The sequence below is a fragment of the Letharia columbiana genome, assembly GCF_014066305.1.
Source record: "Letharia columbiana isolate WasteWater2 chromosome Unknown Sc0000000_s0, whole genome shotgun sequence".
In the NCBI taxonomy this organism is placed as follows: domain Eukaryota; kingdom Fungi; phylum Ascomycota; class Lecanoromycetes; order Lecanorales; family Parmeliaceae; genus Letharia; species Letharia columbiana.
This window is the reverse complement of record NW_023501036.1, coordinates 1,510,911-1,536,409: the sequence shown is the minus strand read 5'-3', so window position 1 is coordinate 1,536,409 and position 25,499 is coordinate 1,510,911. Positions and strand designations below refer to the sequence as shown.

General features: G+C 51.2%; 13 protein-coding genes across 13 annotated transcripts; 6 read left to right on the top strand and 7 right to left on the bottom strand.

Annotated features, from left to right (window-relative positions):
- Window positions 1-1,460: 1,460 nt before the first annotated feature.
- HO173_000412 (uncharacterized protein) lies at window positions 1,461-4,043 on the top strand (the record flags this gene model as incomplete). The annotated part of the gene is made up of 5 exons (XM_037302362.1): window positions 1,461-1,572; window positions 1,631-1,647; window positions 1,696-1,750; window positions 1,803-2,853; window positions 2,924-4,043. 5 exons carry the CDS (start codon window positions 1,461-1,463, stop codon window positions 4,041-4,043), a joined length of 2,355 nt encoding a protein of 784 aa, XP_037170941.1.
- A 112-nt stretch (window positions 4,044-4,155) lies between these two features.
- On the top strand, window positions 4,156-5,385 carry HO173_000411 (uncharacterized protein; the record flags this gene model as incomplete). Its single annotated transcript, XM_037302361.1, has 1 exon — window positions 4,156-5,385. One exon carries the CDS (start codon window positions 4,156-4,158, stop codon window positions 5,383-5,385), a length of 1,230 nt encoding a protein of 409 aa, XP_037170940.1.
- Window positions 5,386-5,714: 329 nt separating this feature from the next.
- On the bottom strand, window positions 5,715-7,016 carry HO173_000410 (uncharacterized protein; the record flags this gene model as incomplete). The annotated part of the gene is made up of 3 exons (XM_037302360.1): window positions 5,715-6,329; window positions 6,392-6,803; window positions 6,967-7,016. The coding sequence occupies 3 exons, from the start codon at window positions 7,014-7,016 to the stop codon at window positions 5,715-5,717; spliced, it is 1,077 nt and encodes a 358-aa protein (XP_037170939.1).
- Window positions 7,017-7,971: 955 nt separating this feature from the next.
- On the bottom strand, window positions 7,972-8,244 carry HO173_000409 (uncharacterized protein; the record flags this gene model as incomplete). The annotated part of the gene is made up of 1 exon (XM_037302359.1): window positions 7,972-8,244. The coding sequence occupies one exon, from the start codon at window positions 8,242-8,244 to the stop codon at window positions 7,972-7,974; it is 273 nt and encodes a 90-aa protein (XP_037170938.1).
- Window positions 8,245-8,259: 15 nt separating this feature from the next.
- On the bottom strand, window positions 8,260-8,982 carry HO173_000408 (uncharacterized protein; the record flags this gene model as incomplete). Its single annotated transcript, XM_037302358.1, has 1 exon — window positions 8,260-8,982. One exon carries the CDS (start codon window positions 8,980-8,982, stop codon window positions 8,260-8,262), a length of 723 nt encoding a protein of 240 aa, XP_037170937.1.
- A 249-nt stretch (window positions 8,983-9,231) lies between these two features.
- Window positions 9,232-9,555, bottom strand: HO173_000407 (uncharacterized protein; the record flags this gene model as incomplete). The annotated part of the gene is made up of 1 exon (XM_037302357.1): window positions 9,232-9,555. The coding sequence occupies one exon, from the start codon at window positions 9,553-9,555 to the stop codon at window positions 9,232-9,234; it is 324 nt and encodes a 107-aa protein (XP_037170936.1).
- A 262-nt stretch (window positions 9,556-9,817) lies between these two features.
- On the bottom strand, window positions 9,818-10,351 carry HO173_000406 (uncharacterized protein; the record flags this gene model as incomplete). Its single annotated transcript, XM_037302356.1, has 1 exon — window positions 9,818-10,351. The coding sequence occupies one exon, from the start codon at window positions 10,349-10,351 to the stop codon at window positions 9,818-9,820; it is 534 nt and encodes a 177-aa protein (XP_037170935.1).
- A 2,094-nt stretch (window positions 10,352-12,445) lies between these two features.
- On the top strand, window positions 12,446-13,993 carry HO173_000405 (uncharacterized protein; the record flags this gene model as incomplete). The annotated part of the gene is made up of 1 exon (XM_037302355.1): window positions 12,446-13,993. One exon carries the CDS (start codon window positions 12,446-12,448, stop codon window positions 13,991-13,993), a length of 1,548 nt encoding a protein of 515 aa, XP_037170934.1.
- Window positions 13,994-14,231: 238 nt separating this feature from the next.
- On the bottom strand, window positions 14,232-16,182 carry HO173_000404 (uncharacterized protein; the record flags this gene model as incomplete). The annotated part of the gene is made up of 6 exons (XM_037302354.1): window positions 14,232-14,976; window positions 15,032-15,526; window positions 15,582-15,627; window positions 15,686-15,910; window positions 15,964-16,025; window positions 16,079-16,182. 6 exons carry the CDS (start codon window positions 16,180-16,182, stop codon window positions 14,232-14,234), a joined length of 1,677 nt encoding a protein of 558 aa, XP_037170933.1.
- Window positions 16,183-16,859: 677 nt separating this feature from the next.
- On the bottom strand, window positions 16,860-17,895 carry HO173_000403 (uncharacterized protein; the record flags this gene model as incomplete). Its single annotated transcript, XM_037302353.1, has 3 exons — window positions 16,860-17,394; window positions 17,451-17,827; window positions 17,881-17,895. 3 exons carry the CDS (start codon window positions 17,893-17,895, stop codon window positions 16,860-16,862), a joined length of 927 nt encoding a protein of 308 aa, XP_037170932.1.
- Window positions 17,896-19,507: 1,612 nt separating this feature from the next.
- HO173_000402 (uncharacterized protein) lies at window positions 19,508-22,867 on the top strand (the record flags this gene model as incomplete). Its single annotated transcript, XM_037302352.1, has 8 exons — window positions 19,508-19,573; window positions 19,631-19,818; window positions 19,866-20,207; window positions 20,265-20,388; window positions 20,436-22,161; window positions 22,219-22,397; window positions 22,448-22,728; window positions 22,783-22,867. The coding sequence occupies 8 exons, from the start codon at window positions 19,508-19,510 to the stop codon at window positions 22,865-22,867; spliced, it is 2,991 nt and encodes a 996-aa protein (XP_037170931.1).
- A 237-nt stretch (window positions 22,868-23,104) lies between these two features.
- On the top strand, window positions 23,105-23,554 carry HO173_000401 (uncharacterized protein; the record flags this gene model as incomplete). Its single annotated transcript, XM_037302351.1, has 1 exon — window positions 23,105-23,554. The coding sequence occupies one exon, from the start codon at window positions 23,105-23,107 to the stop codon at window positions 23,552-23,554; it is 450 nt and encodes a 149-aa protein (XP_037170930.1).
- A 727-nt stretch (window positions 23,555-24,281) lies between these two features.
- Window positions 24,282-25,292, top strand: HO173_000400 (uncharacterized protein; the record flags this gene model as incomplete). Its single annotated transcript, XM_037302350.1, has 1 exon — window positions 24,282-25,292. One exon carries the CDS (start codon window positions 24,282-24,284, stop codon window positions 25,290-25,292), a length of 1,011 nt encoding a protein of 336 aa, XP_037170929.1.
- Between the last annotated feature and the right edge of the window lie 207 nt (window positions 25,293-25,499).

Sequence of the window (25,499 nt, the reverse complement as noted above, 5' to 3'; positions counted from 1 at the left end):
GTAAAATATTTGGCAGTTGCCTCACCGGCTCCACATTGTTCCGCTGCCGAGACCTGTCCTTGTTAAGTAAGATTACCTTACGGTACAGGAGAATTAGCGGGCCGCTTTTCCGCTTTGCCATAAAGTCCACAGCTACGGAGACTGACTCTCGATATTTTCTTTCCATATTAATTTCCCTGATCGCAATTGCTATCCCTAGAATGACAGTCATGTGTGGCCAAATAACCGCACTAATAAATTTCTACCACTATTATTGCTATATTTTGATTGGTCAGGCAAACATCGGACGGTTTCAATTCGTTGAAATAGCCAAAGTATCGTCCGGGGATCCTCCACCCAAATTCGGCCCTCATTTGGTGTGCAATCCCCACTTCTCCTTCTTCTATTGATCGATGAACTGTGTGAAAGCACTATGGATGAGTGTGTCTAATAGAGGTATCATGCGCCTAGCTATGCTTGATATCAGGTCTCTATTAACTGTGTGGTGATAGAGAATAAGAGTGGTAAATGAATATCGAGTGCTTTGTGGGGGAAATGTGAGGGTATTCGGCGTTCGGCTAAACCTCGCGCCGATCAAGATCTAACCTAATCAGGCTAGCGTCTGATATGTCATGTCAAAGGGAATGTCAGCCTATGACCGTCAGCTGACTGTCATAGTGGTCAAATGTCATTCATTAGGCATCCCTAATCACTTCTGTATTTTAGGATTGCTTACTTGCAATTTCGGTGTTGGCGATCTGACATCGGGGGAGGCGCAGGTCTGAGATGAAGGGTTCCTCGTCCATTCACGTGTCAGAAAAAGGGATCGGAAATGGCTCTGAGCGGGTTTCAGGCGGAGGCTGAGGTGGCTCCTTCTTCATAGGGCCCCCACCCCCCTCCAACGATTAGACGAGAATATCGTGATGTGATATTACGATCCCTATTCTCTGATATAGATTGGATGCCAATAACATGGATTCCTGGTTTCCTAATCTCTCACTCCGAAGGGATTGCCAACAAAATGAGCCTCGGCGAGTCGTCGATGCTTCTACTGTGGCCCAATGGCATGACACTGCCAATGGCATGACACTGCCAATGGCATGACACTGCCAATGGCCCTCGTCCGAATCACACCGCACAGTCACACGTCTAATATCGAGGCCCCTGCTCGCTTCGGACGTGGCGGCACCTACTTTCACGTCTCTGGTCCACCATGTGGCTCATTTCGGTGACACAGATTCAGAATCAATGCTGTGCCATGTTTCACAACATTCGGAGAGCTTTACCACTGAACGGGTACTGCGTGTCCACTGTTGGTCTGACATTCAGTGCATTTTGAATCTTCATTCATCATGCCAATCTTATTTTTCTTGTAGCGGATTTTTTCGCCGCAGTGGTTCTTTCACTTTGTATAAATGCAGTATCTACTGCATCGAATCTGGTCATATTTCAATCCGTTATTCCCCCAATTGGTCTTCAGCATGCAGCATTTGACTTTAGTCTCTTCGGTGCTGTTGAGCACCATTTCCTACGTCTACGGCCAAGTCCCGAGTGCAGGCGCTTGCGGGCCCACCAGCGTTGCCAATGTTCCTGGTAAGACTCTCTTGCCTACTTAAGCCAAAGGAGAGCAATGCTGAACAATGTAAACCAGGGTGCTGGGGTCTTCCGGTATTGACGCCGATATTGAAGGTGAGAGATTATTGTTGACGGTAATAGGGCTGTGCGTATGTCATTGCAGGACCAGGTGCGGCATGCAGCTATGATTATTGCAGTATGTCGCCCCCTTTGATCTCTTTCACGCATGTTTTAAATTTTCGGGGTAGACTGTGGAGGGACCAACGTGCCTCTTCTCCCTCAGACTTTGTCCAACACACCGACAATTGGATGTAATTCGTATACTACCCAGCCGTCTGCAAACAACTGTCCCACTGCGGCCATCGTAGCTCCAGGTCCAGGTGCTCCTAGTTCCGGTCCTTCTTCCGCGGTTCCTTCGACGACCGCTCCTTCAAACCCTCCCTCATCTCTACCAATTGGGGCGACTGTGGTCACTAGCACCATAAGTGGGCAGACGGTAATCGAGACCTTTGCGCCAACCACCTACACCCAGTTTGCTACAGTCACAACCACCATAACAACCACGATCCTTGGCGCATCAAGCAGTCCTATCACGATTACAGTTGGTCCATCTGGGGTGGCTTGGACACCCTTCAACCAAAGCCCAGGAGTCCCTAATGTGGCGCCTCCATCACTCTTGCCCGGAGCTCCTCCGCCGTCCAGCGTGCCATTGCCACCAGGAGGAACGGTAGTGACCGCCACAATTGGCTCGACGGTCCTTACCGAAACATTTGTGCCGACTACTCTCTCAGGCTACGCATCCCTGGCGTCAACGATAACTACTACAACTTTGGATGCTCAAAGCAGCCCTGTTACAATACTGATTGGTCCGGGCGGCATCAGATGGATTCCCGTCAGTCTACCTTCCGGAGTTCCCGAAGTCCCTCCGCCCACAGTGCTGCCCTTCAACCCAAATGCCCCTTCAATAAGGCCGCCCGGCAGCACACTATCTAGCAGTGCGCCGAGCTCAACTGCCTCAAGCCCTAATCCATCAACCACCACCCCCGCAAGTGCCTCCCCAAGTGGCACAGCTGATGCAGGTCAGGCTTCAATAACAGACGCCTTCGGTAATACAGCCCTATCTGAGACTACCATTATCGCTGGAGGCGTAACAGAGTATTGGTCAAAGGCCACCTTTGCAGATCTAAGCACTGTAACAGCACCGACGACAGTAACAACACCGATTGCGCAAACCAATCAAGACGGTAGCCAATTTACAATCTCTGCAGCAATCATAATTGTTGGGCCAGGTGGTGTCTGGTAAGCAACACTCTCCAGGAAAACCCTCTTGCGAGACATTTATGAGACCGAGACTGATCATGCTGAACAGGTGGAATGGAGGCACCGGTGGTTGGGGATTGCACGGCCCCTCTTGTATCTGGCCTTTCTGCCCGCCAGGACCACCTGGCGGAGGAGATGTCGGTGGTGCTGGCTCTGCTACTAACCCCAATGACCCCAATAGCCCTAACAGCCCCGAGAAACCCAGCGATCCCGATGATGATGACGACAACAAATCCCAGTCCCAAAAGAGTTCGGACCCCTCAAGTACAATCACCTCGCAATTCTCAAGCTCCTCAGCATCCTTTTCATCCTGCAGTGCAAGCACTATCGCTTCAGATTGCTCGGTCATCTGTTCAATGCCAACCAGCGCCTCATCCCAATCTTGCTCTACTACATGCTACTCTACTGTCACCGGGTGCGGTGCTACAGGCACAACCGAATATTCGACCGCTACCGGAGCCTCCTGCACAAAACCGACAGGCTGGGGCAACGTGGTTGACGGAGATGACTCTCCCGATTACGAGCCCCTTGGCACAGCGGGTATAGCTGCCCCTGGCGGTGTCATTGGTGGTGCGTTGGGCTCTTCATCAGCCACCGGCAGCTCTGGAACCTCCCGTGGATCTACAGCTACCAGTGCTAGCTCTTCAAGCCCTTCGAGTGCACCACTCACGTCGATTGTGCCCAACCCTACTTGCATGGCAGATGGGGCTCCGTGGTACAGCCCGACAAGTTGGTGCGACTGTGGACCGAGTTCAACCTACCCAACGCTGTCGGCTACGTCTGGCGCTACTACAGCAAATTGTGCATATGCTTCGCTGCCAGCGTCGACCATCCAGCCAGTCAGTACCAGCGCTGCGCCAACGAATATACCTGGCCAAGGTGGTATCCCTGGCTGTGCAGCGGTTGTCTCAACTAGTGGTACGTCAGCCTACTGCAACTGCGGTGGCACACCAGCTCCCACCCTCAGTCCTATATCCTCGGGACTCTTGAACTGTGACTACACCATCCAGCCAACAAGCTCCTACAACCCAGCAATACCGCCGCCGCCGTCATCAGCTGCTCCACTGTCACCATCATCGTCGGCAGCTGCCCCAGCACCCCCCGTACGCGACCGGAAAGTGCAATGTCCACATCTGGCAAGGTCTCGGACAGGAGCTAGGCGATCCTGAGGTAGTCATTGACGTCAACATCAGCGATGCCAAGGGCAGCGTCATTGGCTATGCCGCCAGCAAGTTAAACTGGGCTCAGGGATTTGGAGTAGACAGCAAGCTCCCATACGTAATGGAAGTAACTCCGCAGACAGGCCTCTCCAACAGCAGACGCTTCACCAGGGCATCTCTTGGAAAGAGACTGGCCCCTGGTCTACAGCCTCGGCCATTGTTCGAGAAAGGTCCAGTCGATTTCGCTATTGGTTCGCAATCGTGGGATTCTACCTCCTCCCAATGCTCTGTTGGAGCCTGGGATAACGGCGATGCGAACGACTTCTTTGGAGCCCTAATTTTCGGTGACGACCCGCTTCCCAACCGCCAAATGGACTGTAAATTCGACTGTCCCAGTCCCAGCAGTAAGAAACGGGCCGTTGCCGAACGACTCGAGCCTTTTCTTGAGCGGGACGACGAATCGAAGCGGGATCTGAAAAACCACGTCGCCAGATATCCTTCGCCGACAACCGACAACGATCCATCACCCGTAGACGAGCAACTGTTCGATGTGCGAGCACTGAATCCTCGCGCACCCCACGGCGCTGCATGGGTCAAGTACGCGCCGAGCGGAGCTCGATACTATCAAGCCTGGCAAGACAAGACGGGCGATGATGCAGTCTACCAATGTAACTTTGACGACGACTTCGACGTTACCCTGCCCGTCAAATTTGCGCTCCCCGCAAGGGGTATCCAGCCCGTCCTACAGGCCCAGGGCTACGGCATCGGACGGGAATACTACGCTATCACTGCAACGGGCCCTAAGAACGCGGCCGACGGGCCCTTCGCCGACTTCTCAAACACCATCAGCGCCACCCAGGGGGTATTCCTGGCCAACGCCAATAGCCGCGGCGCGCTGCCCTCGGACCCGAACGATCCTATGTACAACCCGGCCTTCCCCAACGGCCGCCAGCCCGTGCCCTGGCAGTTCTCCTCGGTCGCCTGGTGGATGTGGACCAAGACCGTGCTGACGCAGAACCCAGCCTGGGCGGAGAACCCGTCGCAAGCAGACTACTCCGGCATCAAGTCCTTCTGGCGTCGCGAGATCGACAACGCGGATACCAAATCTATCCTCGACGACGCCTTCGCCGGCAAAGATATCAGTTCCACTCAGACGTGGACGCCCGAGGATACGGACCAGGACACCAACCCTTTCTGGGCGCTGGTGGGGAGCCCGAATGGCAACGGGATCCAGTATTTCTTGACGGACAATAAGGTCGCGCTCAAGGGCAAGGGGATCATCAGTCTAAGTGCGACGACGGTGCAGAGTAGTGATGCGAGATTCTATTCGATGTGGGCTACGTTTGGGTAAATTATATCCTAACGTTAATCGTGATATTGAGAAGCCGTGAATGTAAAATGCGGAGTTCGGTCACACACTGTAACACCAATAAGATTCTAAAGATGGAATATTTGAGATTAGATGACACGGTAGATCGCTTATTTTCGCTGACGCTGATAACGGACTGCGACTCCCTAAAGGCGTTGATGTACCTACTTATTTTGAGGAACCCGCCGAGATTGCATTGGGCGTAGGAGGGTGCGGAGGAGAGCGTCTTTCATTTGTGTCGGAATCGCTGTGCGCGGTGTTTTGAGATGGTTGAAACCCACTAGCGGATATACTTGCACGCCTCTTCTACATTATTCTCGTATCGAATAGTGAATTTCGCTGTATTCGCAAAGGATGTAGAGGCTCAGCGCGGAGGAGTTGGGATCGGGGTCTAAACGCGACCTCGATAGAAGCTCAGCCGACGGATTAAATCTAGAATTGAAGACTGCTCGGAGAGAAGTAGCAGCCTCGGTTGAAAGGCTACTCCTGGTCGTCGTCGTCGTCGCGCCATCGTCTTCACCAAGTGTCTCCTCCAACATCTCGTTGTATTCTGCCCGTCGCTTAGCCCTCTCCGGGTCCGTCGAGACGATAAGTTGCATCGCGCGCTTGAGTGGGCACCGGAACACACACGTTTGGCCCAAGTCACCGCCATCGCTGCCATCGTATCCAGTTATTTCTCCACCTTCCTCGCAACTGTATCTCGACGCAAGATCCTCGCTCCTCCAGGCAAGCAGAACACCGCGCTCCTGCCACCCAGTATCCAGCACGATGAAGGCCATCGAAAACGTCTCCCTCAGCTTATACTCCGCCACTGACCGAGCCTGGCCAGGCCGGACTTCACACGGATCGACCGGTTTCGTGTCCGGTATCTCCTTCTCCAGCTCGCACAACTTCTCACACAGCGCCGCGTGGAAGCGCACGATCTCCTGCAATGTCCCCACCGGGGGGTGAAGCGCATGAATTTCCCAAAGAAACTGCCCTCACTCACATCCTTGTCCTGCGCCCGGTGCGGGAACCACTCCCGGTAAACGTCATCCAGCAGTGCGACATGGTCCTTTCCCGTCAGCCCGCCGTTGCCGTAGATAGCGCAGTCCTTCCAGCAGAAAGCGCGGCCGTCGTCCGGGCTCAGCTGATCGAGTCGCCGAGCCACGTTTCTGTTGAAGTGGTCGCGGAAGTCGAGGCGGCGGGCGGCGTCGGTGGGGGAAGCGGGGTGGATGTAGAGGGGGATGTGGAAGGCGTTGCGTTGGGGCTCGTAGTGGGCTTCTTCGGCGCAGGCCCGGAGGTAGGAGGGGTTGTTCCACTGGGGGTCATCTTTGAGGCGCGGGTCCGTTTGCTTCCAGACCGTTCTGGGCATACTACTTGTTGATGGGAGACGAGCGTCTGAGACGCAAGCCGTGGCTCTATCAGGTTTTGTCGTTCGAGGGTCAGTGGAGCGGGGAGAGTGTTAAGAAATGTCTTGGTCTCGTGATGGGATGCTGAATAGCCCTAGAGCGGTGAAGCTATTGAGTTGAGCCCGAAAAGGCCTAGCCGTGGGGCAATACTCTGGGTAAGCAGGTAAGGTACTTTAGGTAGTGATGCTGTACCAGGCACCACCCGAGCCACCACACCTCCATTTGGTTCGAAGATTGTTTGCAATCCTCTATTCTCCACCATCTCCGAAAGGTGTGTAAGACCGCTGTGGTCGATTCGGTTCTAGCGTCTCTTCCACGTTTCCTATACGAGATCTTGGCTCTGGCAGATCTATGTGAATTACCGAACTCACCGAGGCGGCTGCGCTAAGATTAACGCTTAAATAGGTAAGAGTAGGGCGCGTCACTTGACGAAATAGTCAAAAAATTCAGTTTTAAACCCCTGGACATCAGGACTATCAAAACATCAAGGTATTTAATCAGTACTTGATCAACTAAATACAAGGAATATACGAAAGCCTGGTGAGTGGCTAGGTTCAAGATGCCTACTCTATCTACCGATTGCATGTTTTGTGAGAGAAGTCAGCATCTATTGCGTTCCTGCACAAGCTGAAATGCCCGGGCTGATGTTTTGCCAGCTCATCCATCACGTCGCATGTTGTTAAAAGCGCACACGATCCCGCTCGCCGAAGCTTCTTCTCTCATCCGCAATGCCTCACGAGAGTGTTCAGTTCCGGTTTTCATGAATCCCTGAACCTTTGCATAGAAAGAAATCGATCTCTGAACATCTTCGTCTAGTCTCGCAGCCCTAAAGATAAAAGTACGCAAGTCAGGTCGCGAGGCAACTCGATACCAGGAGGTCGGGTGAGCCTCTCCAGGTTTCAAAAATTGTATCCAAACACGGTGGACTTGGCCAAGTTCGATCCCGCGCTGGGCATGAGCGGCGCCGAAGTTCCACACCACTTTTTGGCCTAGAAGATTGAGACTTTCTGTCTGCAAGACGCGTCCACTCCGTATCATTTCAGAGACCCTGCCCTCACCTTTGAGGTTCCATTTACTACCTGTGACGCCCGATGTTGTTCCCGAATTCATTGGCACGGCGCACTTGGTTAGCAGAGAAGTCAGGGAATTGGGAGCAGATCGTCTCGAAAGCCTGGCCTTAGGCTTTCAAATGAGCGACAGCATCAAGGTTTTGATGCAATCTGTCCGGTCGCTTGGCTTTGAGCGCCTTAACTTGCCTCCGTAAGAGCTGATCTTGCACAAGGGTCCCGACCTGAGCGAGCCGAGTCTCTATTGCTGGGAAAGTTATTTCGCTGGAACGTGCAATCCGAGCGTTCTGAGACTTGGCCAGGTACATAGCCATCTCTGTATCAGAAGAAAGATCCCCCATCTCCTTTTCGTTATTTTCCTTAGTGACTGTACGCAGCGCCATATCGTCCAAAATCTCTTATGTTGGCTTTGCTCCGACTAGAGCCGGCGTAAAAGTACGACGACGTTGTATCTGAATACGCAGTTTCTCCTGCTCTTGTCCTATCTTTCGATACCAAAGATTCGCAATAGCCACTTGCATGCGCTTTGAAAAAAGTGGACCATCTCCGAACGTAATATTGGGCCGTTTCCAAGTAGCAAGAGGTTGATTTTGAGGAATTCTTGAGCAAACGAATCTTAGTACGCAGTAAAGAGTGTGCAGTGGTTGGCCTAGAGTTCCGCCGCCGATTGTTACAAGGTCATTAATGTCCTCGGTGGTTTTGAAACCCCTGCGGCCTAGCCAGTCTCTAGCAGCCTCGCTCAGTGAGTCCAACGAAAAAAATTCGCCTTTCCTTGCCTTCATGATCGCTTCAAAGACTCCATCTTTGGCTTTGGCAATTCCATAGAACCTGTGAATGAAACTCATGGAGCCTAAGAAGAGAGAAGCGAGCTTAAGAGCACCACTCATGCTTTTCCTTTGGACCCACCCATATCCCTGTACCACAGTCTCTAATTCTAGAGCGTTCATGTATATCCTTCGCATGATGCCATTGAGCTCCTCAGTGCGAAAAGTAATCTCTTGACTTTGGAGCTGCATCTGCTGGGGCTGTGAGAGATTTAGGCTTTCAGCGTAGTCGGAAATAAATCGCTGGGCGTGCTTGCCACTGACTATGACAACCTTCGCGGAACTAGCATTTAGCATGTCCACTGGAAAGAGTATCAAGATTATCGCATATCGAGCTTGATTATCCCAATCTGCTTGAATCAATGTTCTTCAGTGTTCCAAATTCTAGCGGCCAGACAAGCGAGTTTTCTGCTGTCAACCCGACTTTTTCCAGGTCGAATGGGAACTGCTTTGTGCATTGACGTGGCTGTCCGTTATCGTAAGCGTAGTTGCGCGAAATACCATATATGACTGCAAGCGATCCTTGGAGACTCCCGTTGGGTTGGTCTAGTGTGACATCCAGGTCGCATTTTCACCAATCGCTTTGCAGGACCTCTTGAGTGCTGCAGCCATATTGAATGTTTTAGCTTGGATTTGCGTGATCTTTGATGCAGAATCCTGGATTGATGTGGGCGAGATTTTGGGAAATGCTTTGTGTATAACGCTAGAAACCTTTTCCCTAAGCTCCTCGAAGGTGGGAGATCCTTTCTTGGTCTTAGGCTGTCTGCTCAAAATATCTTGACGGAATCTGGGCCAAGTCCGAATTTCGGGGTCCGACGAAAACTCCAATTGGTCCACGGGCCTGTCTTCTTGCGTGCTGAGATTGCTCATGCCCTTGCTCGAGGGGGCTAAGAAAATTTAATTGCATATGATTTCGTTCAGGTGGCATGGGAATTTTCGAGAATTGATTGTAAATATTGTTCGGTAGAGATCGGAACGCCAGACCCATAGCCAACTCAATGAATAGGAGGGCGCGATTTTCCCTTGTGAGGTGTAAATCAAGGGTCTCTAAAAAAAAAAAATGAAGATAGGTCACTTCTCCTCTGATGAGGTTTAAACTGTGTTGACGAACATATTCCGCTACGTCGACGGATTAACCAACGTAGAACTTAAGATAGTCATAGTCACGAGCATCGGTAAGGATATCCAGGTAGCCTCCTGCACCATTGAACATACACTTTCGCAAGCTTTGCCGACATTTGACTTCTTGCATTGCTTCAACGGTCAAAGACTTGCCCTGCAAATTTTGGATCACGACGTCAATACATTCCGACAGGATTTCAGGAAGCTCATGCTTGACAAACTTTTGATCGATAAAACTGCCATAGCCTTGTAGCAGTCTGTCATCCGAAGAACACAGTACATCGATCACTCGCTTGCAGAGGTCGTTTAGGTCTGGAAACACATCTGAAAAGCTTTCAGTGGTTGTGAACTTTGAAGATGTCGCCATGATAAGATCGGTACTACTTTCGAGTCTCGTGCGCTTGGGAGATCGATCGCCTTGTCCGCATTCCTGATTGTAACGCGCATGCTTTTCGCTTTTTACAAGCGGCGATTCTCCGGCTAGCACGCCTGTAGCCTTGTACGTTCTTGACTGGTTCTTTCTCTTGACTTTCGGGCATTCCATGTAAGAGTGTTCATCAGACTTGCAGTAAGTGCATCGACATTGAGTGCAAGTTCGACGATTTACCCCAATTGTCCCGCACCCGCGACAGCAATTGTTTGGTTTGTCTTCAGGATGAAAAAACATTTTTAACGGACTTATGCACTTGACTAGGCATCCTGTTTTTGAAAGGAATGATTGCTTGAAGTCTGACGTAAGCTTTGTCCTCAGCAGAACGCACTTTCCCGCAAAGTTTCAGATCCTGTAGGAGGCTAATGATGTAAGAGCTCCGAGTGAGAAAGATTGCTCGCAGCGAGAGAGGGAAGACAGCATCCTTTTAAGTACCTCCCAGTGCGCTAGAAGCGTTCGGCGCGCCAATCACTTTACCCCTTTATCACCTAACTTCCGATGCCAAGCCTAAAGTACGTACTTGTAAGTGGTGCGATGATGCCAGCCTTCGCGCGATGCGACAGTAACAATAGAATAATGAGCCGACAGTAACGGCTTCTCTCAACAGTACATCTGTAAAGGATTGTCGATTCCTGCTTCACCAAATTTCTTTTGAGTAATAAGCCCAGGCCTTGATTAAGCAGCGAGCTACCTCTTTAGTCGCGACGTGCCAAGATCACAGTGCGTCGCAAACCAGTCAAAGGCCAAAAAAGGTTGACTTTTTGGGGAAAAGAAAGAGAAAGACAAAAAAAAAAAGAAAAAAATAATTCAACGGTTCTAGTTAGGATTGAACTAACAACTAGAATCGTATGTTAGGATAGTGCAATTATTCCATTCAGAAACGTTGTACTCACCCTCCTGATTTATTGTAGTAACAGTCACTGTCTCGATGATCAGATTCGAACAATGAACTCAGGATAATTCTACTCACGACGCGCTAACCACTAGAATTTTAATTAGCGTGCTGTCGAAAGAGGAAATGTTACCAACTTACATTGCGCCATAGAACCCAGATCTTAGCCGAAAATTATTATTATGTTGTATATAGATTACCAAGCGAGCCCGTAACAAGATTAGCTTGTTAAGCCTACAATTATCGAAATTCAAAGTCTTCAAGCCTCGAAGCGCATTTTGATTAGACTGTGATCTGTACGTTAAGGAGCTTTTATAGAGCGACAACACTCCTAGAAGAATTTTCCGGCCAATTACTTTGTACCCTCTAAAGGGTATGGTTCCGGCGTCCTCGTGGTACATTTCTCCGTCCTTAATCCAGTCCCTTGCGGGAATTGTTCCCCCAGTGCAGCTTTCTCCTCAAGAAATACGTCGATCGATAGCTGCCCGGCTGATCCCCTACGGTCACTGTACCCCCCAGACAAGGTGCATCCTCGTACTACGATATTTCTCGAGGTGACTGCTTTTTTTTTTTTTTTTTTCTCTTTATTCAAAAACATTCTAGTCCTTCGGGTCATTCGTTACTGTTGCGCATTACTCATGGGTAGCCCGCACCAATGAATACAACAGCCATCTATGGGCAACACAGACACTCATGATACTGTTGAATTCATCTCATGGACAATATTATTATCAATAACCACCTCCGGGGGCGGAGGAAAAACAGAAAATGAAATGTTGTCGGCCGAAAGATGAGAAGCGTTGTCACTCCTCAAGACATTTAAGACGTGCTGTTTATCTTCTTGTTCATGATGATTAAGAGCGATCTCTCATATCTTGCCGGACAGGCCCCAGCTTCGCCTAGACCTTATTATGGCTATGCCAACATGTATAATAGCTTAAGGGATAGAAATGAAATAGTATGATAGCCCAGGAATGTTAGGAGCAGCGAGAAAATTTGGTGAATTGGAGGTCGAAATTGTCGAGGATGCGTAAAGCGGCTGTGGCCGATCCGATTCTAGCGTCCTCTTCCACGTTTCCTGTAAGGCTGTACCTGTTCTTGGCGCAGGGGTCTTGGCATGCGCCGGCAGGCTTGGCGTCGGGCCTCGAGACATGTGACTGGGCGAGGGGCGCGAATGCTTTTTTGTTGCTACTGTCAGTCTTCTGTGCACTTTGTGACGACACAGCCTGTCCACCATTACAGAAGCTTGCGGAATTCTGGCAACTATCGACTGATTCCAGGATCGGGGACTTTGGCGGCATGGATGAGATCTAGCAATGGCAGGGAAGAGAAAGAGGCATGGTGGTGAGGACGCTGTGGACCAGGGAGAAGTCTTCTCAACACGGAAGAGGACGTGTCACGCCGTGCTTGCGAACCCACATCACAGCGGAGATGACGCTCTATCGGATATAGCTTCGCCGGAGGGAACACCTACCAAGGCTCGACGCGGAAGACCTCCTGGAAGCGCCCAGAAAGCGAAAGCTCTTCCCAATGGTGTAGGATCCAGATCTCAACAGGGCACTCCTTTAAAGTCAAAGGGCAACGATCTCGTTTCGACTCCCGTCAAGGCTGCTTCAGGTGCCAATGGACACGGTGCAGTTGCAGCAGTCGGAAATGCAGATCGATCCGCTCGCAGGAAAAGTGCGAGAAGCGTTGTCGAACGGACAGCGACTGATGGATTCAGTGATGAGGAGGACGTTGAAGAGGAGGACATTCTGGCTAGGAAAATATGGGATGCGGATGAGGCAGAAAGCGAGGACCAGCAGGAAGAAGCAGATGGTGAGCTAAGAGCAGATGATGCTGTCCCCACGACCCCTTCGAAGCGTAAAAGTGGTCGACGGAAAAAGTCTCCGACACCTCCTCAAAACCTCCCACCTCACGAGCAATACTTCTGGCAACATCGGCCAGGAAAGATCAAGACCTCGAATAACACATTGTCCTCACTCTCCCTACTCACCCACGAAGAGTATCACAACCAAATCAACGCCTACGAAGATCCGCACGCCTCCTCCTATGCCTTTTTGCATTCTTTGCATTCTCGCTCGTTTCCCCAATGGCGCTTCGAGCTCTCTCAATCCTTCAACATCTGCCTCTACGGCTACGGCTCAAAACGCAGGCTCGTTACGGCCTTCGCCAAATACCTCCACACCACATCTCGCTCGGACCCGCCAAGAATCCTCATGGTAAATGGCTACACGCCCACACTTACCCTAAGGCAAGTCCTTAGCACCCTTGCCCCTCTCGTCTTCGACTGCACACCCAGTACTATACCTTCAAAGCTCGGCACGCAGCCCCGCGAAATTCTCACCACGCTTCTGAGCCAGCTCAATACTTCTCCTCCGCCCTCTCCATACTTTGTATTCATCAATTCGCTCGACGCGCCGCCTCTCCGACGTTCTCCAACCCCATCTCTCCTAGCACAACTGGCTGCAAGTCCACACATCCACCTTCTAGCAACCTGCGATACGCCCAACTTCCCTTTGCTGTGGGACACCAACCTGCGCGACCAATACAACTTCCTTTTCCACGATACCACAACCTTTGAATCTTACTCCCCGGTCGAAATCGGTTCCGTCATCGACGACGTGAATGAACTCCTCGGCCGCAGTGGGCGCAGCGTCAAAGGCAAAGAAGGTGTGGGATTTGTGCTCCGCTCGTTACCAGAGAACGCGAGGAGTCTCTATCGTGTGCTCATTGCGGAGCTTTTGGCTGCGATGGACGAGGAAGGTGGAGGAGAAGGAGGAGAATGGAGTATAAAGTGCTGTATCAGAAAGTGGTGGAGGAGTTTATATGCAGCAATGAGATGGGGTTTCGCCAGTTGCTGAAGGAATTTTACGATCATCAAATGGTTGTCAGTAGAAGAGATGGGTCAGGGGCGGAGTTACTGGGAGTGCCGTGGCGGAGGGAGGAGATGGAGGCTATTTTGGAGGATCTCGTGGTTTGAACCCATCTCGAGGGAGGAGGACCGAGAAGAGCGTTATGATACCCCCCTGTATAACATTTCAAACGTATCTAGAATCCGACATGTCTGGTCAATGAGCAAAGGGCTACTCAGAACTCCTACTAGAGCGCAGCAGTCTCCCTCTCCAGCCACTTCATCGTCCTCTCATCCCCCTCGAAAAACCCCTTCGTCTTCCCCATAACCTCTTTGTGATAGTCGTCAATCCACTCCCTCTCCTTCCCACTCAGCAACTCCACATCGATCAACCTCCGACACATCGGCACCATGGTCACATGCTCGAATCCCAGATACGGCTTGTCTCCGAAATGATGCTTCGTCTCCACTTCCTTCGCCATGATGATGTTTTCGATCCGGATGCCAAAGTTGCCGTCCTCGTAGTAGCCCGGCTCATCGGACAGCACGTTGCCGGCCGAGAGGGGCACTTCGCTGTATTGGATGCGAGTGCCGACTCCGATGGGACCTTCGTGGACATTGAGGTAAGATCCAACGCCGTGACCGGTGCCGTGTCGGTAGTCGAGGCCCTCCCCCCAGAGGAACTGGCGAGCGAGGGTGTCTAGCGCGAAGCCGGATGTACCTTTGGGGAACACGGCGGTGTCGAGAGCTATGACGCCTTTCAGGACCAAGGTGTATGACTTCCGTTCCATGTCCGTTGGGGTGCCGAAATGCAAGGTACGCGTTGTGTCGGTCGTGCCGTCAAGGTACTGAGCGCCAGAATCGCAGAGGTAGACGGCCTTGGGGTCGATGACGGAGCAGTTGCCCGGTTCGGGTTTGTAGTGGATGACGGCTGCGTTGGCGCCTGTGGAGGAGATGGTGTCGAAGGAGAGGCCGGCGAAGTTGCGCTTGGTCCTGATGCATTTCTTATTAGACAGCATCCTTTTCGATTGAACAATTCACGACTTACGCCCGTATTGATTCAAGCTTGTCGGCTGCCTGGACCTCATCTAGTTCTGTCCCCTTTCCTACCAGTTCTTCTTCTAGCCATGCAAAGTACTCGCTCAACGCTGCTCCGTCTCGAACATGACAAGCTCGCATCCCTTCTAGCTCAGTCTTGTTCTTGACCGCCTTGGCATCACCTACTAGACTTCGCAGTTCTTCCACCTCGTTTTCTCCGCCTAGCTCTAGACTCAGAGCCCATGATGCTTTGGTTGAGATCATGAACTTCCGTTTTGGCTCCTTAGACTGCTTCTCCGCAATGTTCGTCTCCATACTTTGTTCTATCTCTGGCTTTAGACTCAGCGTCTTGGTGTCTTCCAAGATCGCATTGTAGGGTCTGACTTGGACTTTGTCTCCAAGATGAGATTCTACATCGGGGCTGAATTTTTCGGAATCGACGTAGAGAGTAGCAGTCGCAGGTGTGATGATAGCGTATGAGAAAAATACCGGATTATAAGGAATGCTGTAGTTCAATCAGCATCCTCGCTTCAAGTGGCCTCTTGGATCAATTGGCATACTCATTTCCTCGAAGATTATAGAGCCATGCAACTTCATCCAACATAGCTGAAATCATTATTAGTACCATCTCGCCAACGACATCGATCTGACCGCGAGCACATACAAACAATGAGACCAGCGCTCTTCTTCTTTTCGAGCTCTTTTCTGAGGTCTTCAATCTTTTCCTCAAAATTCTTGCCTGTAAATTCCAATGGCAGTGTCCTGACCTTCTCCTTCGGTCGCGGAGGGCGGCTGTCGCCCCATACATGGTCGACTAGATTCGTCTTGACTCCACAAAGACCAGCACCGCCTTTCTTCTCGATCTTCTCTGCCAGCTTTCGGGCATCAGCTGCATGGTGTTAGGTTGCCCGTCTGCATCATCACGTTCGGGAGTTTCCATACGAGCTGTGATTACCGTTGGGTCTACGCCTACGGTCTTGTTGCCGTCAGATTGGTCGGCTGTCCTGTAGCAGGTCAAAATTCCGAAGGGTCAAGAAGATTGTCCCGGCAATCTGACCACTCTTGCCACGTTGGAACCTCCTCTAGACCTTGTTTCAACAACTCCCAATTGGAGTCAAGCTGTTTCGAAGCTTGGTTGAAGTATCGTCCATCAGTGGCCATGGCGGCTTTGTCATGGGTAATCACAGCTGTCCCCGCAGAACCAGAGAAGCCGCATATGTATGCTATCAAGATAAGCTAGACATTCAAACACGGTGTATCATCATTCTGACCTCGACGGGCATCACAAGGTGCAATGTATTCAGACTGATGGCTATCTTCGGAGGGCACAACTTGAAAAAGATGAGATTCAAGTTCTTCCAAGAAAAAAATACTCTTCAGATCATACTATATACATCGATCTTATTCTCGGACATAAGATGTCGAAGGCTTTTCAGGCGCTCCGTTGTGTTTACAGTCTCCATGTCCAAGGTGTCGATGGCAAGAACCCTTGTACTAAAAAACGATCTCCAAAGGCGGAGCTTAGGCGGGCAAGTCAATGAAGAGCTAGATAGGAGTCGACGAGGTAGAAGTCGAGACAAGAGCATTACCGGTGTAGGATAAGAATTGTTTGATGGAAACAGGTGTGAGGAAATCAGCATCAGGCTAGCCTGATTAGGCCAACGTGAACCGCGCGTCTCAATAATCTTAGGCTTTGCTAAAGTGATGGCGAATCAATTAGTTTGACATTGCTCAAGATACTAATCTGTATATGCGAAATTTTGCCTAACCGGTTCAACAAGCAAGTATTCACGCAAAAGCTAAGCTCCAAAACAAGTACCCATACAATTCGCACAACCTCAACGGTCAAGCGTGCAGTTTCTCGGATACTGCACCCACCCCGTAAGACGATTCGCAATGTCCGAAGCATAACAATGCGTCGCTATCCCTTTCCCCAGATCCCCTGAGTCATCGATAGACCCAGAATTATATTTCCTCGCCGCCCTGTAAAACGCAGAAACATCCGACGTGCCAGCTTGATTCAGACACTGCGCCAGTCCATCACCCCACGTAGTTCCGCCCGTCCCCTCTTGAACCATTTGCGTAATCGTCTCCCCCGGGCAGGGTTTCTGCGTCTTCCCGTTGTTACAAGAGGCCGTGCCGTTATGGTCTTGCATGATGCCCGGATTCGGGACTCCGTAATTGGATGTAGGGGCGCGGACACAGCCGCCAGATTCTTGCATTATTACCGCAAGGATGAAGCGGTGGTCGACAAATGTGGCAGCGGCGACGAACTGGATGGCTTCGTACATGTCTATGATTTCCTGGTGGGTGTTGAGGTCGACGTTAAATTGGTGGCACGACCTTTCCATGTGCCATCTGCTGTTGTTGAACCTGGACGTTTTTCAATAAAACGTCAACTAGTGATGGAACGGTTTCATGGAACGCACATATCCATGAACGATATCCATTTGTCCTTTGCAGGCCAGCCATGATCCGTTGAGCCATTGCCGTTGTATTGTGTGTAGTAATCTATGAGTATGCCGTCCAGGTTGTTGACAGACGGTACGCCAATGCCGCTATTCGTTACTTTTCCTCCACCTGGGTCCGTGGTTTGCGTTGTATTGTGATAGCGATAAGCCTCGATACGTGAAAGGCTGCTGTGGCGCTGAGCTTGATTATGCATAGGAAGCCCGTCTTGGTCATTAACGGAAGTCACGGCAACGACACCATCGTCCACCTTGGCCATGAGTAGAGACTGCAAGTTCGAAGGGGCAGGGGCAGGGCCAGAAAGAGTGGGAGCCAGGAGGGAAGAACCGACGAGTAGCTAGACACGGTGAGCATCGTCTTATGTTGGCTGGATGCATGTTGACTCCTTGCCTTCCTTAGAAGCATCTTGAACTAGATTAAAATATGTGCTTTGATCAAAGTCTGTATCACTGGGGGTTTTGATTGCTATTCCGAAGACACCACTTGTATATGATGAAGGATATCCCCATCTTTCACTGACGAGGTTGGGTCATGAGGCAGGTGCTGCTGTGTCACGTTGTGTAAAAATCATGTAGCCTCAAGGGGGCTTCTGCAAATACGATACGACAACCTTGCGTCTGCACTTGACCGTTAGCAATCAAAGGTGTATACGTCGCTCTGGATATCAATGCTTGATCATACCGGGTAAATCGATGTAAGGCAGTGCAACGCCGTCGGCGATGTTCCCGCATCCTGCCCGCAAGGGCTACGCTTTGTTTTACAATCTTCTGCCAGTCATAAATCCACCTCTAGTATGCCGTTGATTGTTTTGGTTACGCGTTCGCGTTGTGGTGGCAATCTGTCAGCCAACGAACTTCATTGGCTTAGCGTGCGCACGTTTGAGGTGCAAACGGTCCAGACTTCGAATCGCCAGAGCTGACACGGCGTACTGCTTTCGTTCTTCTGTACAGAAATAGGCGTGCTGGCTGTGCACATCTCCACTCCGTAATTAAGAGGCGTGAAGGCAGCCAACTGTAAATGAGCTCATTCTTCAAAGCCAGTCGTATGGCTGCACCGAAACTTTGGCGGCGCCCGAACACCCCATTGAATCCGTAACACACATTTCAAGACTGTGCACAATCCAGGCCTCTAAGTAGTTATGAGCTCAGCCATACATGATTGTACTGCGAAGCCTCCAACAGCCACTCATACAACATAGTAAAGAACATACAACGGAGACGTAGCTACGTCTTGAATGACGTTGAGGTGCATAGTGTCCAATCAACAGCACGTAGAAGGCCAAAGCTGCTGTGTGAAAGAAGCAACACAGATTTCCAATGACATAGAAGGCCTCATCGGGCAGCTGAAAAGAGCAGACCGGAGATCCTGATAGATGGTGGGGCTCTCTCAAGAATGCACAATTCGAACTAAGGATATAAAGTATTAATCCTTGAACATACAGATGTCTCTTTCATGCTGTAAAGACTAAAGGCGGTCGTTGCCGACGTTGCTGCAACAACATAGCGAGCGTGTTTTGTTCTTCCTGATACATTTGAAGCAAGGCCACTATTTTTGAGGAACGTTTGAGAGAGGAGATACTGCTTCATTGAGTCGAATTGGAGTACCTGGATGTTGTCTTCGGTTCGGGGCCTTGAGGTAATAGTAGGTGGGCGAAGGTGAAGGAAGGCATGCGAAAAATATTGGAAGAGGAGACTAATCTTAAGTTGGTTAGCGTGCATCCTTCCAAATTAGGTCTAGTTTATATCAACATCTTTACTGCCATTCACTTCATTACACTGGCAAAGACCTACAAATGTTTAACAGAATATGCTGGATTTCGAATGCCTCCTCGTCGGTATACTAACGCTCGAAGTTTCTACATCTCCTTTGTCAATCAAGTGTTTCCCAAGCAGCCTTTTCCTACTCCAAGAGGTTGCGGTCTTGGCTCCTTCGTGCAACAGGATCTGCGTATGCGCGGTCTTTTTCAAATGATAAGAAACTATTCGTCCATATCATCTCTTCTGCTTTCTCTGTTGCCATGACTCTGAACGGAGAGAGGGGGGCTCAATCGATCGAGCCCCATACATTTGCAGACGCAGAGAAGGTGTGCTGATCCTGTCATTTAGATCTTACGAAAGCTAATAGCTTTCTCATATACCAGCTTGTTCAGAAGTTATACCAACCAGGTTCGCCGCAGGAAATTTCGAGGATACAAAATGCTCTGCAAAAGCTACAAAGATCGCAACAAGGCTGGCAATTCGCCGATGCGCTTCTTCAAAGCCAAGATGAGAAAGTTCGCTTCTTTGGCGCCCTGACATTTACTATTAAGATCAACCAGGACTGGCAAGGGTTTTCTACGTTTTAGATGGCCAGGACGAAGGCTTATCCGCTACCAGGAACTCCTTAAGTGACGCCGATGCAACGTTACTCTTGGACAGACTCATAGAATGGCTCATTCGACTCGTCAACGCCGGAGAATCCCAGCTGGTTATCAGAAAGCTGTGCTCCTCACTGATAGCCTACTATCTACGGCCTGCGGGTAGATGGAAGCAATGTATTAGACACCTCGTTCTAAGCTTCAATGAAGGACATGTCATTCCCAGCGATACGCTTAGTCAAGGGCCTGAGACAGGCCCAGTAGCCGCTAAGCTCAGCCTACCTTGTCTAATGGCCACACTGTGGTTTGCTGGGGGTCTTGTAGAAGAAGTTGGCAAAACGAATGCCACCAGCATCCAGACGTACTACTACGTACTTTCCATCGTGACCCATCGTTGATGCTGACCGAAACCTCGTAGGCACAAATACCATGAGAGGGTTTCTTCGAATATTGGAGATGCAGTGGCTATACTAAACTGTTCAATGACCATCACACCAGGCCAAGACGTGAAAATCACCGAAGAGAGTGTGAAATGCTTTCAAGTTTGTATCATCTTTCCCTCTATGCATGCCTTGCTGACTCTTCCTAGTCATGGGTCATGTATGCACACCGAGCATGGATCGACAAAGCTTTGGAATTAGCACCACTCAGATCACTTACGCCCTTGGCAATACAGGCCTTACATCATGAAAATTCATATGATGTGACCGTCGAACTCTTCACCGATGTTCTGACTAACTTTTCAGCCTTTCTTACTGCTGGTGATCTCGAGTCCCTGTCGACGTTACTTGCGTCTACTCGGGCCCGACAGATTGTCTCGGGGCTCAAAGGAGGCGATTACGACCCCGAAGCATTATCTTTTGCCAGGTTTTTGCTAGCGTACGGAGATGCAACTGTTCAAGATTTGGCGAAGAAGTCAGAGGACCCTTTGCTAAGCCAAATCGTGCATCAGCTTCTAGAGTTGTTGAGGTGTGAGGGATATGCGGGGGCTGAAGACGAGATATGCGCTCAAGCTCTTGAATTCTGGATGACCTATACAGAATTCCTCATTGACTCGCTTTTTGCCGCTGGAGAAGAGAAGCCAGCCTGGATGGACAGTGCCCGGCAGCGCGTTGTAGAAGTCATTGAAGCCTCTTGGGTAAAGATCCGGATACCTCCCCACGAAGTGGCAGCCTCTTGGGATTCCGACGCTCGCGCCGGCTTCAAGGCCTTTCGAGCGGACGTTCAAGATCTACTCCAGTCCTCCTATACCCTCTTGGGTGTAGATGTCTTCGAGAATCTTGCACGGCTTGCTCTGCAATCACTCGAGGACCGTGCTTGGCTCCATCTGGAAGCTACGCTGTTCTGCCTCAATGCACTTTCAGGCTCGACCTCGGACGAAGACTCGGTCGATACTATGCTATCCAGACTTTTCGGCTCCTCACTTTTCGCTGATATGAGCAGTACGGTCGAGCCTATTCCGGCCAAGACAAGGCAAACGGCTGTGAACATGATCACCAAGTACACGGCCTTCTTTGAACGTCATTTCGAATACCTACCCGCTATGTTGAACTTCCTCTTCGAGTCCTTGAAAGCCCCTGCATTGGCGAGCGTTGCAGCAAACGCTATCCTGTCGAGTTGTTCGTCATGTCGCCAGGTCTTGATACCAGAGCTTGGTGCCTTCCTGCACCAATACGAGGTTCTCCTGACATGGGCTACTGCCGAGGTCTACACGAAAGAAAAAGTTATTGGTGGAATCGCAGCAATCGTTCAAGCGATTCCAAGGGACGAGGATAAATACGGGTCACTGTCAACGCTGGTTGAATTCGTCGAAAGGGACGTGAACGACTGCATCAAATTCATGGAGGCTTCTCAAGCTGAAGAATTCCAAGCTAGCGGGGTTTGTGCCTTGAAGTGCTTGGCGAGCATGGGGAAAGCCCTAAGAGCACCAGATAATGCCGTTATCGATCTTGACGGAGATGCCCCTCAGTCGGTCTACTGGGCGAAAGGTCCAGGTGCTTCGTTGCAAGCGAAAGTGGTCCAAATAATGGAGACAGTAACAGGCCTGATGAGATGGAACAGTGATGTCGTGGAAGCAAGTTGTCAGATACTCAGGTCTGGCTACAAAGAGAGTGCCCCTGGGTTATTCGTATTTCCACCCAAAGTGACTGTGGACTTGGTGCTCGCCAGCAAACTGGATACCGCACGATTAGACTATGTCCTGGACACGGCTTGTGCGATGCTCAGCAGGCAAGTCCACGAGCCAGAAAGCACAGTCAAGAGTGCTGCTTCTGCATTCCTGGAATACCTACTCGGTGTAATCCATCTGATGGGTGGTAAGCATACGAATGAACGTGTCATTCACGGCGCTCATCGCTGATGTGAAATTCCAGGTGAACCTTCGTCGGATCCAGAGGTCGCTTCGAGTGGGATCGACCTAGCGGACAAGATGGTCCCGCACTATCTTGATTGCATGATGAATACGCAGAATATCCAGGGGCTCTTTGATTTCACCCTCAAGGCCCTTACAGCGGCAGAGATCATGCCCAAGCGGGCTGCGGCTCACTTCTGGGTGAGCATTCACTCCTGTCTCCAAGTCATTTAGTTTGACGATGGATGTAGGCCACCTTCGTCCAAAATTTCGAAGTGTCAGGAGAGGTCGCCATGTTCGCTGCAGCTGTCACGCAACAGTACGGACCGCAGCTGTGCCACCTTTTAGTCCGAAACATTGGCGGAGAAGCAGCACGCAGCGAGTTAGACGTTCTGGCCGAACCACTGAAAAAGCTGATCTTTGCACAACCCCAGGCAAAGATGTGGCTTTCGAATGCGCTGAGCAGCGAGGATTTCCCAAGCCAAAAAGTGGGATCGACGGAAAAGCGAATCTGGCTACAGAAGATCATCAAGTAAGCATTCCCACGTCTGGTTCGCCTAGATGTACGCTGAAGAAAACCATTTAGCCTGAGAGGAGCTAGAGCAACCAATTCCGCGGTCAAAGACTTCTGGATAGCGTGTCGGGGAGCGGAGTTTGCATACGCATCGTGATATCTATTCCAACTGTGCAGAAGCTTTGCTGCAAGAGGGTTAAAGGCATAGCGATGGCGCTTTCGCAAGATACCAAAGTTCATTCAATGCTTGTGCCCACTATATCTTACATATCAAAATGACGCCAGCGATGCCAACGCAAAGGTCAACCCAAAGCTGAGCTTGAATGCCACATTATCTTCTACTGCTGATCTCAGATCTATTCCCTTCACATACCGTTGTAGCTTCGTTGTCGGTATGATGTTATATCCTTGCGACGCCATATACTGTGCAAATATCAGCCTTCCGTGTCTCTTTTCCTTGCGCGCGCAGCGACATACCTGCACACCAAACACCAGCAACCCGAACAGCATCGCCAACGTCTTCGAAAACGTACTCACAGCCACGCCCCCCAGCAAACCTATCATCACCAGCGCATTAGCCATACCCCCACCCAAAGTTTCCTCTGACCCGACGACGTCTCCTGCTCGATCCCAACGACTACTCCCCCCCCCCCACATCCGAAACACAAGCTCTCACATACCAACAATACTCCCCGCACTAATCTGCCTGTACGCCCGTGGGTTCGGCCTCCCATCCTTGAAGACGGGCACCTTCGCATCGCGGGAATACGCCTTGAAGCTCTCCGAGACCGTCGTCAACGGTGTCGCGCCCGGGCCTTCGCACAGGCGCGGGGTTTGCCGGTAGAGGGCCTGCGATGCGTAGAGGGAGGAGAGGCCGAGGCCAAGGGTGAGGGAGAAGAGGGGACGGGATCGGGGGGGGGAGGAATGATGCCATTGAGTTGGTCGATTTGGTTTGGTTCGGTTTGGTGGGGGGGTTGGAGAGGCGGTGAAGAGGGAGCTCGAGGGAGGATGGTTGGTGAGAATGGGGTCCGGAGGTCAATCGGTGCCGCTGTTTGGGGTAACTGGTGCTGGGATAAGGTAGGTAGGCAGTGAGGGAGCTTCAGCTCGACGCGGTGATGACATTGACTAGCGCGCTCGGGAGTCGGGGATGATGGGATTGGCGCTAAGATAATGCAAGATTATCGCTGGGCCGAGGCTAGCCGCATTCCGAGGAAAACATTTTCTCCGATTTTCGGGGGCTTTGGTTTTGATTGAGAGGGTCATCGACTCTGTGCTTCCTCTCCTCTGACACATAGATCTGGTAGAATATCTTCTTTATATCTGTTTACTGCATTCAATTTGGAGGCAAGCTTTTCAACCATTCTTTTGCATTGAACTGCTAAGATACCGGCATTTCATCAGCGTCTTTCACAGTCTACCCTCTTCCATCCGTGTGGCGAAAATTCCCCAAGTCACACAAAGACTTTTTCATCAAGACATCTCCATTTCAGCGCTCATCACTCTGAACAAGAATTCAAGCATTCATTCTTCAACCAAACCCATTTTCCTACAGCTCATCCACCTCACACAACATGGCCATCAATGACTCCCCCTCCACTCTCGTCGCTCCCTCTACCTCCACCCCAACCCAAGACAACGCCCCCACACCCGCCTCAACCTCAAATCGAGACGATGCTCCCTCGCCCCACACCAGCACCCAAGACACCTCCCCAAACTTCACCGTCAAAGACGGCTTGGCAAAGATGTTCAAAGGGGGCGTCATCATGGACGTCGTCAACGCCGACCAAGCCCGCATCGCCGAAGAAGCCGGCGCCTGCGCCGTCATGGCCCTCGAGCGCGTCCCCGCCGACATCCGCGCCCAGGGCGGCGTCGCCCGCATGTCCGACCCGCAGCTCGTCACCGAGATCATGGACGCCGTCACCATCCCCGTCATGGCCAAGGCCCGCATCGGCCACTTCGTCGAGTGCCAGATCCTGCAGGAGCTGGGGGTCGACTACATCGACGAAAGCGAGGTGCTGACGCCGGCGGACAATGCCTTCCACGTGGAGAAGCACGCGTTCAGGACGCCGTTTGTGTGCGGGTGTCGGGGTCTGGGGGAGGCGCTGAGGAGGATCGACGAGGGGGCGGCGATGATCAGGACGAAGGGCGAAGCGGGGACGGGGGACGTGGTGGAGGCCGTGAGGCACATGCGGACCGTGACGACGGAGATCAACAAGGCGAGGGGGATGAGCGACATGGAGCTCAGGGGTTATGCAAAGGAGTTGAATGCGCCTTTTCGGCTTCTGAAGGAGACGGCGCAGCTGGGACGCTTGCCGGTGGTCAATTTCGCGGCTGGCGGTGTGGCGACGCCGGCGGATGCGGCGTTGATGATGCAGCTCGGGTGCGATGGTGTCTTTGTAGGCAGCGGGATCTTCAAGAGTGGGAATGCGGCCAAGAGGGCGAACGCTATCGTGCAGGCGGTGACCCACTTCAAGGACCCGGCCGTGTTGGCTGAGGTTAGTGGAGGGCTGGGAGAGGCGATGGTGGGCCTGAATGTCGGGAGAATGGCAGAGGGCGAAAAGATGGCGGGGAGAGGGTGGTAGCGGGGAGAAAATGGATAGATAGGTAGGTCCAGCTGTTTGTATTGGGGTAGAAATCTTAGTAGACACTCTGTATTTCGCTCATGAAACACACCCGAGTAGGACATGCCCATGAATACGCAAGTAGAAGATCTAGAAGTTGGCCAACGGAAAGTGCAGGGACGATCGAACTCCAACCCATGAGAAAACACCCTTGCACATGTGACAGGA